The following is a 12559-nucleotide window of genomic DNA, read 5'->3' on the forward strand; positions in this document are numbered from 1 at the left end:
TTTTAAAAGCTTCGCAGAGTTTTCCCTATTGTTTTTCTTGTATAAAGTTTCAAACTATTAGTTTCGAAAATGTTCATTGAATGAAACAATACTTAGAGTTCATTTTTGCTTTTTCTCGTTTCTTTCGTCTATCGGGACAGGAAGCCAAGCAATTCTCCACGGACCCATTAAGGATTTCACATTTTCTTGCCATGAACCAAGATCATAAATCTGAAAAAGTTAAATGGAATTCGAATACTTTCAATGTAATCTACCGTAGTTTCTCGGGATTCTTCAATAAGAGTCTGATTTCGGAAAAGATTTGGAAGCTGATTTTTGAGCAGATAAATCGCAGCGAATCCTACCATCTGAAATTGAAAACATGTTCGAGATAATAGTTTTGAATTCTATCCAATCCCTACAGTAATCCATTCTGAAATACAATCTCACCAGTGCATTCGAAACGCCAGTTCCTCTCAACTGGTCGGTAGTACTCAAAATCTCGCCAGTGTAGACACTTCTTATCATCTGAATACTTATCATTTCAACGCCATTGTGTTGTTCTCACCTTCCAAAAATTGAAATAACCGTACCAGACAGTGAAAACGGCAAGTTGAAGAGGCCAGAGGAGGAAGAGAAGAAAGTATTTATGGTTTTTGTTGTGAATACATAACTGAAATTAAAGAAACTATTCCCTCTCGAAACGATCAAATGAAAATACTTGTAGAATCGGACAATGATGATCCATTCGATGAACACATTGATTGCATCGACGACAGTGATGCCAACGTGGCGGCTTACTGTAGTTACACAGTTCACAGAAATTGGCTGTTGAATTCTGAAAAGGAAAACTGTATTTCAGGAAGTAAAGAGAACTGTTGTTATTCCCGTTTTGATGTGTTTTTCACATGATACAACTCTATTGGAATTCTAAAATTAGGTGAATTATTCTGGAGACTTTTATTTTTTGTTATTCTCTTTTTCTGTTTTTTCCATCTTTCATTTGTTGCTTTTTCCCCTTCTTTTACAGTACTCTTTTCAATGTTCACTTGAAAAACCAATAGTTTTAATATCCATTTCAAACAATCAAATGAAACTGCCAGTTCTTAGAGACAGAATGATTTTAAAAGTCACAGAAATCATCAAGTTCTCAGTTATCAATTTCCCGAATCATTTACCTTATCATCTTCGATTTGACACTTTGATGGTGGTGTGAAAGATGCAGAAAAGTAAGAACAGACGATGATAATCCAGAGAAATTGAAAATAATAAAGAGCTAATTGAGTGATTTCTCCGTTTGCAGCATACAGTACAACCATTATTTGATACCAAAAAGTGAATGCAATCGGCCATCCGATGTTAGCTAACATCCATTTTGTTCTTTCGATCCACATTTTGAGAATTCGGAGAAAAAGATTTCGGGAAAGAGGGAAAACGTCATTTTTGATGACACGTAGACTTCTCGAAAGTTCACGAATTTCTTCTGTTTTATATAAATCTTGGGTCAGAATAGGAACTACGGTGAGGTACTGTATCTTTTCTTGTGAATCAAAAAAAGAAAATCTGGAACCAACTCAAATTCAAGAGCTATTTAACTGCTGCTGGTCTTCCTCTTTTATTTTTATGAGTTGATTCAAGATGACATTACCGTAATTCTCATCAAATGCATGCTTCATTGTACTCCTCCATTATCAGAAATGATTACGAATAAAGTGACAAAAACCACATTTCGTCACATTTCTTCTCGAACACCATCCAAAATTGTAATCTTTTTTCTTTGATTTTTGAACTTCACTGAATTCAGGAAGTGCCAGTTTTCTCGCTTTGCATAAACTGTTTGTCACATTTTTCTCGTTTTCTCTGCCACTTTTTGAATAAAATCTCTACAGTTTTCATAATTCTATGTTGATAAAATCAGAATTTGATTGTGTCAAGAGTGTTGATAATCACACACATAAACTGTTGAATCGGGTGGAAATTATCATGTTTTCAGTCTCTTCTCTTTGTTTCTTTTCGTCTCGTCTCACATGAACTCACTTCTTCTTTTCCGGGTTTTCAATCAACTACGTCATCGTTTTCAGTCTCTCTCCATCACTCTCATTATCATCGATTTTCGCGGACTTTTGCACCCATCACATTTCCAGAATTACTCAAGGTTTCGAAACGTTTTCCGGATGAGAAATTGGCGCTAAAGTGGTCTATTCACGTTGTATATTTGCATTGTATTATCACATTCAAAATGAGAAAATGTATTGATAAACAGTAGTAGTGACACACTCAAATGTTACTTTTTCTTCCAATATTACTCTATTTCAAAATAATTTACACTTCGGATTCTGAATCTTTTTGCTGGTTTCCAGTCGACTTCTGAAAGTATTCAGAAAGGTTTCGACCGGAAATTGAAAATTTTATCAATTGAGTACAAAAAGAAATCAAATGTGAAAGTCGATCTTAATTTTCGAAAATTTTTACAACTTTTTGAGAAAACTGATTTTGAAACTTGAAAAAATGATAAAAAGAAGAAAAGAAGCAATCACAAAAGTGTTCTTGCCCACAGTTATAGTCACAATATATAATTTTTATGAGTTGTGTTAACACAATTCCAGATTCTTTTCTGACTTTAAATGAGTGTAGAAACTGTATTTTCTGATATATCAGAGTTTGAGAAAACTTATTAGAACATACTAGATCTATTGAGATGGTCAAACAGTTTTTGAATTGAAAAAACGGTAATCTTGCCTTTAAATTTTTTTCAATGGAATTCAGTGGTTCCTATTTGAAAATACCACATTGAATAATCGTTTGAAAACTGTAGAACTTGAATCTTAAGTATTTCTCTATTGAATTCGATCCTCTTCCATTCATCCATTTGTTTTCAGAACCAAAAATAGCGTCTTTTGGACGAGACGCCGTTGGCAGCCTCTTCCTGAGTGAGAGGCCTGATGACGATTGCGTTTCTTGACGTGGCAATCACCATCGAATATGTTTCGACTGCAATTTCTCTCGTTTGTCTGCCAATCAATATTCTTTTTGTCTACATTTTAATCATCGAAAGGTTTGTGATTTCTCTTCAATCCCACCCAATAACTTCTCAATTTTCAGAAATCGTCCGCCGTACAATACTCCATTCTTCCGACTATGTATTCATCTTTCGATAGCCGATATTCTGATGGAAGTATTCTCAACACTCTTCTTCAAATTTCCATCATTCGGTGTGTTTCCTGATACTTTTTACAAAGAGAACTGGTCGGTTGTACCAATTGCTGGAATGCAATATCTCGGACATGCTCAAGCATTCGGAATCATTTTCATTGCTGTCAATCGATTCACGGCAGTTCATTATCCTATAAAACACCGGCAACAGTGGTGGACACCCAAGGTTTGATTCTTTAGAATCCTCTCTCAAAAAACCAATTCCAAGAAGTTTTTAGGTCACAAAAAGTCTTCTTCTAATCCAATGGATTACTCCAATCTTCTTCATGGCTCCACTTTTTTTCACGGATTTCAAATTTCTGTTCTCTCGAAACTCCGGTTCAGTGATATTTGCTGCAAGTGATGCTCGTTTTCATAAGGTATGAGAACAACGAAATGTGGAATTTTAATTTCTGCTCATCTGTTATCAGATGATCGATTTTTAGTGTACAAATACGAATATAATGTCGCTGATCTTTGCACCTAAAAAGAATTTTCAGAATTACTTCCTTGCGATGGCCATTGTCGACGGAATTCTGATCAATTCTATCGTATTATTGCTCTACGGAGCAATTTTTGTTAGGTGAGTCTTTCATTTCAGCTCTGTTAAAATGAGGGCTGCTCCCAGATTACTGTAGTGAAAGAAGACTGAAATGGACTTTCTTGAAGTGAGTCCTCCATGAAAAGTTCCTCCTTAATAACCACACTGGAGGCCAGCTCTATTTTGCATTATAATTCTCAAGTTTGAGAGCAAATTGCTTTTCTATGCCACATTTCATAGAGAACTTGTTTGTTCAAAAACCTGTTTAACCTCGAGTCTCTAAATTTAACTGTATTTCAAAGAATCTCTTCCAACCAAACTTTATTTTTCCAGAGTGCACACCCACGTCGTCGTTCGTAAACCGGGAGAATTGGCTCTCCGACTCGCTCTCTCTGCATTCATTATATTCATTTGTTATCTTGCTCTCGGAGTCTGTTCACTTTTATCTGCATTAACTCCTCCACCAGATGCATGGGTTTACCGTACAATGTGGTTCGTTGTCAATGATGTTCTCTGTAATTCAAGTGCATTGGTCTTGTTGGCTCTCAATCGACCCATTAGAAAGGTTAACATACATTTATCTCTATCATTTGAATGATTTGAGTTTTCAGGCGTTCACTCGACATCTGGGAATATTCTCATATCAAGGAGTGAGCACAAAAAACAATTCATTGCTTCAAGCTGTCTAACTTTTTCTTCTTTCTCCAAATTATACTTTTTCATAATTATTCAACTGCCTCTAATGCTCCTCAGAAACAAATTGCCTCCTCTTCTTTGGGAAAATCTTCATATTCTGCTTCAGATCTCTTTGCTTTCAAAATGTGTAAAATAAATAATTTATTTGTTTGTGCAGTATTACAGTAATGATATGACAGAAATTAGGATTTGTGACGGACTAAATTTCAAGCAACCCGTTTGATTAGTGGTGTAAATTGAACTTAAATCTAGATCAAGTGAATTTTGGTCTCGATTTTCCTTTTTTCCAATTCCATTTATCTTTTCCTCCGTGAACATGAATTCGGCGAGCAGGAGTCTCTGCTTCTTTTGTTTCCGTCTGAAAATCAAAAGTTCTGATGATTTCAGTTCGAGAACCCATTTACCTCTTCTGAATTTGTCGTCGTCGTTCTTCGTCTCCTTGGAATCTTTGGGACTGTCAACACTACATTTTCATCTGTTTGTTTATCAGGAGATGGTGTTCTTAGATGCTCTTGAAGACTACTCAATTCAGTTTCAGTCAGTCCATGTCTATTCATTCCAGCCTGTTTTCGATGCCAGAATCCACGTAATTGAGGAGAACTTGTGGTCTGAAATTAGATATTAGTCTTTCGAACATTCCACTGATATTACATGATGAAATCCATTATTTAAATGTCCGAACGGATGATAAACTGGAGGAATGACAGATGGAGAAGGAGTTGAGATTGAAGCACTACTTGAACTTCTTCGAAGACGTAAATGAACATGACGTTCTTCCAAAATCTTACTCTCTTCTAATGAAGTTATCAACTCAACAATTTCAGTGTTTCTTGGTTGAGTCTGAAACAATAATTGTTTGTTGAAAACTGAATAGTTTTTTGTTACCACGGTATCTGCAAAATATACACTGACGATCACTTTAATCTTGATTTCGTCTTCTGTATCTACAGTAATCCAATCTGGATTTGTAGTCATTCCACTTGAGATCGAACAGGATGGTTCGTTTATTGGCTTCTGAGAGAGAATATTTCAAATAGATTTGAAAAAAGGAGCAAAAAACTTACTTTTGTATTGTCATCAAGTACAGAAAAACAGACAGTTTTTATCAAAGCGGATGCCTGTTTCGTTTTCGATTTCGCTGGAATATCGGTCTCATCAATCCAGTCAGAATCGGCGTAAAACTTGAATTTTCTTCGAGTTGGATTCATTCTTCTGACATACATTCCAATGATTATCACTATGTCAACTCCATTTGCCAAGTGTCCAGCTGGCTCTTTTTCTGTTTTCTGAAAAATGATTTTTAGATGATCTGCTAGCTTTAAGTTGCAAGATACACACTCTAATTAGTTTTTATTAAAAATTTCAAGACTCTAAAAACAAATTCCAAAGTATTCCTCTTTCTCTCCAAAACTAACCAAACTCATTTCGATTTGTTTCGCTTGTTCTAATGTCGGAAATGCGTGTAACACCTTTTGCGAATCTTTCAATTTTCTAATCATTTTCATCAATTCAATTCTCGATCCAACTTTCTGCACTCCCAAATGTTCCAAATCATTTTGAGTCATTTCCAGTAGTCTTGCTCCGGTTATTCTATTCCGAAACACGGCGGCGTTCACTCGATCCAGAAATTTCTTGTCGTTTGCTAGAATAAGTCATAATTAAAAGAGATTTCATTTCTTGTTTCCATCACTTACCAACTCTTGCAAGAACAGTTTCAACCCAATGTGATGTATGATGTTCACTCCATTGATGAACATCTTCTGGTGGATGTCTGGCTGAATCCATCACTGCTTGTTCAACTTTCATACGTTGTTTCAATGCTTTTTCACGAATTTCCAACTGTTCTCTTCTTTTTTCAAGATCTTTTCGCATTTTCTGAATTGAAGTTTTGAAAAATAAATAATTGTTAGCCAAGTCACCTCAACACTTTTTTCTTGTTTTGCAATTTCAGTCTTCCAATCTTCCAATTCCATAAACTTTTCGCATTCGTCCATTACTTTTTGATTTCCCTGAAGTCGATTGAGTTCTCCTTGAATCTGACGCATATTTGCTCGATCTTTTGGTGTCATTTTCCAACAATTATTCATCAATCTACATCAATTTTCGATTGATTCAATCTCTTTCCTTTTATTACTTACTGTTTTAATGGAGCTGGACACGATGGAGGTATTGCCAAAGTGATTCCAGATTGAGTGATCATCGTGAATATTCGAAACTCTGAGTAATCTTTATATGGTACTTCCTTTGATAAAATCTCCCATAAGACGACTCCATAACTCCAAACATCTGTTGCTGTGGTCAGTCCTTCCGATTGAAGAATCATTTCAGGACTGAAAATATCTCCGATTCATCTTCCAAACTACTATCTTCTCACCTCATCCAAGCAGCAGTTCCACCCCACGAGGGTGCTGTACACGAGTGTGTTAGATCTTTAGAAGTTCCGAAATCACAAATTTTACACACCAGATTCTTGTCGAGGACCACGTTTTTTGATTTTAGATCTCGATGAATTATAGTGTCAACTGCATCATAATGAAGATATTGAATTCCATTTGCTATCTGAAAATGAGTTATTCATCAGAAAATCTCTATAAATTTGGAAAGTTTTCTTCAATTTCTGAATGAAAAACTCACAAAAATATTCCCACCTGAGATGCCCACTTGACAACAACATCAAATGAATTCTGTCCTCCAGATGACGTGGAAATATTATGAGATTCATCGGAATGGATGTAATCATAAAGACTTCCTTTTTCAGCATATTCAGTTACAATAAAGTAATCATTTCCAGTTGCTTTACATATTCCATAAAATTGAATTATATTTTTATGTCGTATTTTCGATAGAATTTCAGCTTCTTTTTCCAAAACGAATACTTTTTTCAGTGCAATTGTTCGTTGACTTGCATCTGGAAGTGTCCATGTTCCACTGAAAACTGCGCCAAACGATCCAACTCCAATGTGATCTCCAACTTGTATATCATCTCGTTGAATATCAGGAAATAGGACTCGTTGTTCGTAATTTGATGAGGAAGATGTCGATTCATCTGATGTTGGAAGCGACATCTTCTTCAAAAAGAGAACAGTTTTTCGAAAAAAATTTGGAGAAAATTGAGAAAAAAAGGGGAAACATATGATCTCAGAGTACTCTAATCTCATATCAGTTTCCGGAAACTCAAAATTCACAAGAAACTCTGATGAGACTCAGTCAAAATTCCCGAAACTTGCACCTTTCAGACAACTTGATGACTAATTTTTTGGCAACGACTCGCAATATCGGCGCCTTTTTGGCACGTTTTTTGATAAAATTACTGTTTAACATATCAGTTTTATTGAAACAAACAAATTTAGGTGAACATTCGAAATTATTCGAAAATATTGGAGAACAAGTTAGAAAATAAATGAAATAATGTTTTCAATGAACTGACTCTAAATGTTTTGTTCTCTTCATGACACATTTGGGAGCCTCCAGAGGATCATTTATTCTATCTGAGAATTTCCAAAATATTCGAACTTTGTAGTTTCTACAGTACAGTAGACAGACAGTTTTATTGCGAAAGGTTTCGTAAAAATCATTGGTCAAACTAAGAATAATCGAGTAGAAAAACGAGAATTGAGAGATGCAGAGAAAGAAATAAGTCAACAATTGTATGGATGAATCGGCAGCAAAGTTTAGCAAAGAACGATTAAAAATTCAGAAAGAAAAAGGATCTTCGATTTGTTCTTCACTTCTTTGTTTTTCTCTTGTTTTCCTCGTGGTTTCAAGTTCGAAATAATAGTGTTGGAATACGAGAGAGTTTTAGAGAAATAGAGAACATATCGACTTGAAAAAGTGAAAAAGAGTACTCTACTTCCCGTCGGGAAAAAGAAAGAGAATCAGAGTGGAAAAGTGATTTGATGATAACTGAATCGTTTGGAAGAAACAAGGAAATAGTGTGGAAGACAGAGAGAAACTAGAGAGAATGGAGAAGTTTAAATGCAAATTTATGCGTGTCTGTCTGTTTCACATCAATTTCCTATCGAGTTGAACAGAAAAAATAATACAAATCGGATTGGTTTGAGTGTTCAGTTTGCTGGGAATCGGAATAGATTACGGTAGTTTTTTTGTGGCCTGGTAAATTGGAAAGGAGCTATCCTGAATCCCTTGAATTAGAACGGATACAAGTCAATACTTCAGCTGGTTCAGATTGTTCAACACAACTGTTCCCAACCAGAACATCCGTGTGGATAAGGGTAGTTCTGATTCGGACGACTCGTTATATCAATCAACCCCCGAAAATTACGAATTAGTTTGTATTTGGAATGAGGAAAGTTTGGTTAGCAAGAGAAGTTTATTATTGAAGATTATAAAAAATCATTGATAATCTGGGAGACGTCCACAGGCAACTCCGAAATTCCAGAAATAACCGGCAGCAGGATTCAACGGAGACTTCTCATAATCACAAAGAATATCATTGATTTTCTTATCACGATCACCGAGTGGATGAATTCCCAACTGAACACAGGATTCAACTCCTCTGAAATAATGAAATCTCAATTAGAAATGATGAAGAAATAAACTTTTCGTAGAATGAGGCACTTGGTTCAGTTGCTGCCCAATTCAAGAACATGAAAGTGTTATCTGTATGTTTATCGTCAGTTGTGAAGGCAGTTGTTGGAGAGTTACAGGGAGAAGCACTCAGAATAGAACGGTCTTGAGTCTGACATTGAGAGAGACGGTGTCCATCCAGAATCATTGCTCCATAATACTGTTTCTTTGAAGCTAATCCAGCGAGAAGAGCAGAAGAAATTTGAAGACGTTCATCATCATTCTCAAAAGTAGTCAACACGGATCCTTCCTTTTCACAAAGACTCTTGGCAGTCGTGACATTGATTAATTGTTCAGGGAAGATTGTCTGAAATTTGAATTATTATCTTGAATTATTCCTTATTGTGATTACTTACCTTGACACACCACAAACTTGTCATCGAATTCTTACAAGTAGGAGTTCTTTTGAATGTCATAAATCCATCTGGACATTTCAAAGTACACGCGTCTGAAAGATCAACTTAAAATGAGACAGATACTCTGAACAAACCAGCCACAACAGCCACAATAAATGCAAAAAGTAGGATTTTCTGCATTTTTCGATTTAGAAGAAATGTGAGTTTTCATGTAGTTTTGAATCTATATTTATATCAAAATATCGGTGAGAGAATCTATTCGAATGGAGTGATTGGTTTCAGAGTTCTCAAAACAAATGGATGGAAAATTGGAACCATTCGACCAAAAGTTGCATTTTATTTGCATTTGGCGAAAGATCATTTCCGAAAAATTATTCTGCAGAATAAGAATTTCTTTTTTGTGAACTTAATGTGTAGGAAACAATGGTTTTGGCCATCAAGTTTATGATAAAAGTATAGAAAAGAGAAGATTAGAAATGAACCAGCAAATGTCATAAGATGTTACAAGTATCATCAATAGAATGAGAAGAAAATATTGAATAGAAAACTAAAGGTCAAAGAAAAAAGAAATAAAATCATTATGTCATTAAGTCCCTTCTTGATCTCCCTTCTTGAACAATCCATTAATCGATTATAATTATGAGCTTTCTCACCTCCAATGTGTTATATCGCCCCCCACTCGCCCCATTCCATTTTAACTGTCAGTCATATTAATTTATTCTTTTTGAAATTCTCACCACCAATACATCCACAATATTCGGTTTTAAATTTATCTTTCCCCAACCCTATCTTGCCATTATGATCCTCTATTTATACATTGTTCCCCCACCCCTACCTGGTCTTTCGCCTCGTGAGGGGCTTGATCAGGTCTGAAGTGTTAACTATTGATTTTTTTTCTTTGTGTCAATAAATAAAATAAAATAAGGGCAACTAAAACTAGACCCACATCCTCTTTTCACCGCAAGCTTAATAGCCGCGCTTACACTTCGCCGCGGAGTTAGCCACGTGGATTCCATCAGCTCTGACTGACCGCTCATCTCATCGCACTCTTTATTTCATTAACCCCACTATGAGTGTTCTTCTTTGTCTTATGTCAGGTAGGCGCGTCAGCCTAATCTGGTAAATATATAGACAAACCTATCACATCTTCTATCCAAATGTTTTCCTTTAATTGCTGAACATCTCATTTCCAATTATCAACGTCTCTATCTAATGAACCAGCAATTACCTCAAAACCAACAGACCTTCCCCCTATCGAATGCAAACATCTCCAATCCTCTTTGTCTTCAATCAATCCATATCCTCTCCTCTTCTTCCTATTCTCTCCCATCTCTCGTCCACCAAATACCAACCCGAAATGCCTTCTGAATTCCCTTTATTTCATCTACCAATGCTTATTATGAAACGAGTTTTCAAATTGGTAACTCCATTTGAATTGTGAGTTTTATTATAAGATTATGTCAAATCATTTATTTTTAAATTTAGAGTTGCCATTTCACTATGCAGTAAGAAAAGTAAAATGATCTGTAAGTCAACACGGAGTCGACTACAATGTTATAAGTCGACAAGAGAATTCGTATTGAAGTTTTCATCCAATAATGAGATTCGTTTGAAGTTTGATTATTGTCCTAAAACGGAATGGGTTTTCAAAATAAGCACTCCACCTCGAAGAAATTTTCTACAAAAGTTTCTTTCAATGTTTCCAAAAAACGAGCAAAAAAACCCAAAACCTGCTCACATAACAGTGATAAACAATTTATCTATAATTACCTGGGTACCAATCGAAAATAAATCAATATCCGAGATGTCTATCCAGTTATTCACGTCACAAGAAGGTCAAACGGCAACTATGTACACATTCATCCTTTACCTATCTGATGTTTTCAACGTACCATTGGGCACTATTGAACTCCATTTCCAAGAATTCACAAGAGTGGAAAACGAAAACATTATTGAGTTTTATTGTCGTAATCGTGGAACAGTGCCAGCTGTAAGATCATTGAGATTGATTGGAAAGCGATCAAATACGCCAGAAGATGATGAAGTCGTTGATTCAATTCTCTGCCGCCAACAAGCTCGATACAAGCTCCAGCTCCTATTTGAACCTACTCCTGAGTTCAAATTAAAACCCATTTATTTGCAACACAATCCAATTCTTTTCGAAGCTCATCACTCTCATTGGATTAGTTTTGAAGAGATCCTCGAATGTAAATCAACTAATATTCGTCTATCTAATTCAATTTTAAACAGTACTCATTTTAAATGGTTTATTGAAAATTGGATCGATGGATGGATACCACCATGGAAAATGATAGTAACAGATTATTGTGAAGATATTGATATTGATGATTGTGTCAATTCATTGATACTCATAGAGAGGTATGGTTTTTTTCACTCTGAAACAATGCTGACAAAAAGGCCCTGGGGCAATTTTATATCGGAGTTCCCAGTCATCGAAAACTTTCGCTTTTTCCGGCGGCCTTGTAGACGACCAGATTAGTCGATGTGCAGAAATTCTGCCCATTTAGTAAATCCGCGGCCGTCCGTTCGACAGCCTTGCGTTGAAACTAAAATTTTACAGAAATTCGAAACTCCAAGTGCATCGAGAAGAAAAAATATTTAATGATCATCATGGAGTCACCCGTGATATTTACTACTGTATTTGTCGTCCTGATGGAACAGTTGGTGAATTTCTAGTCGAAAATAATAACACTCTAATGTTTTCGTTAAGTTGTGAAGCTGAACGCAATTTACCATCATACCCAAAATTTTCATGGGAAGACGATGACTAAAAACAGACGGTTTTACGGTAGTTTCTGAAGAAACCAATTCAGTTCAAGCAGATTTGATACAAATTTCATTCATTTCTTCTTTGTTTTCTATTGCATTTCATTGTAATTTATAATCACTTATCTTGTTTAAGCAATACTGCACTCTACAAAATTGTACTTTCCTATATGTACATCTCATGATTATTTCAAATTCGACAAAGTATTATTCACCCTTATTATTCAACTTTGCAAGATAAAATTTTCAGTGCGAAATTTTTTCCAGTGAAAAAAGAAATAAAACTTCGGAAACTTCCTTCAAAAACCGTAATTTTCCTCAAAAATGAAGAAAAGAAGGAGAGGAAAGGTGCTTTTATTAAAACAAAAAGAAGGGAACGGCGAGCGGAAACAGTGTAAAAAGAAAACAGATTTATGAAAAA

The 12559-nt window shown here is 35.5% G+C and overlaps 5 protein-coding genes across 5 annotated transcripts; 2 read left to right on the forward strand and 3 right to left on the reverse strand.

Annotated features, from left to right (window-relative positions):
• Positions 1 to 99: 99 nt before the first annotated feature.
• Positions 100 to 1373, reverse strand: GCK72_009891 (uncharacterized protein; the record flags this gene model as incomplete). Its single annotated transcript, XM_053727583.1, has 5 exons — positions 100 to 210; positions 255 to 347; positions 430 to 507; positions 701 to 817; positions 1158 to 1373. The coding sequence occupies 5 exons, from the start codon at positions 1371 to 1373 to the stop codon at positions 100 to 102; spliced, it is 615 nt and encodes a 204-aa protein (XP_053587160.1).
• Positions 1374 to 2921: 1548 nt separating this feature from the next.
• Positions 2922 to 4401, forward strand: GCK72_009892 (uncharacterized protein; the record flags this gene model as incomplete). The annotated part of the gene is made up of 6 exons (XM_003113270.2): positions 2922 to 3034; positions 3082 to 3358; positions 3411 to 3551; positions 3672 to 3754; positions 4046 to 4277; positions 4324 to 4401. 6 exons carry the CDS (start codon positions 2922 to 2924, stop codon positions 4399 to 4401), a joined length of 924 nt encoding a protein of 307 aa, XP_003113318.1.
• A 260-nt stretch (positions 4402 to 4661) lies between these two features.
• GCK72_009893 (uncharacterized protein) lies at positions 4662 to 7473 on the reverse strand (the record flags this gene model as incomplete). The annotated part of the gene is made up of 11 exons (XM_053727584.1): positions 4662 to 4766; positions 4813 to 5016; positions 5060 to 5248; positions 5294 to 5422; positions 5473 to 5694; positions 5824 to 6050; positions 6103 to 6283; positions 6328 to 6499; positions 6547 to 6738; positions 6783 to 6967; positions 7057 to 7473. The coding sequence occupies 11 exons, from the start codon at positions 7471 to 7473 to the stop codon at positions 4662 to 4664; spliced, it is 2223 nt and encodes a 740-aa protein (XP_053587161.1).
• A 1288-nt stretch (positions 7474 to 8761) lies between these two features.
• Positions 8762 to 9531, reverse strand: GCK72_009894 (uncharacterized protein; the record flags this gene model as incomplete). Its single annotated transcript, XM_003113254.2, has 4 exons — positions 8762 to 8924; positions 8968 to 9302; positions 9352 to 9443; positions 9486 to 9531. The coding sequence occupies 4 exons, from the start codon at positions 9529 to 9531 to the stop codon at positions 8762 to 8764; spliced, it is 636 nt and encodes a 211-aa protein (XP_003113302.2).
• Positions 9532 to 11155: 1624 nt separating this feature from the next.
• On the forward strand, positions 11156 to 12143 carry GCK72_009895 (uncharacterized protein; the record flags this gene model as incomplete). Its single annotated transcript, XM_053727585.1, has 2 exons — positions 11156 to 11730; positions 11933 to 12143. 2 exons carry the CDS (start codon positions 11156 to 11158, stop codon positions 12141 to 12143), a joined length of 786 nt encoding a protein of 261 aa, XP_053587162.1.
• Positions 12144 to 12559: the final 416 nt, after the last annotated feature.

Source organism: Caenorhabditis remanei, chromosome III, assembly GCF_010183535.1.
Source record: "Caenorhabditis remanei strain PX506 chromosome III, whole genome shotgun sequence".
NCBI classification, from domain to species: domain Eukaryota; kingdom Metazoa; phylum Nematoda; class Chromadorea; order Rhabditida; family Rhabditidae; genus Caenorhabditis; species Caenorhabditis remanei.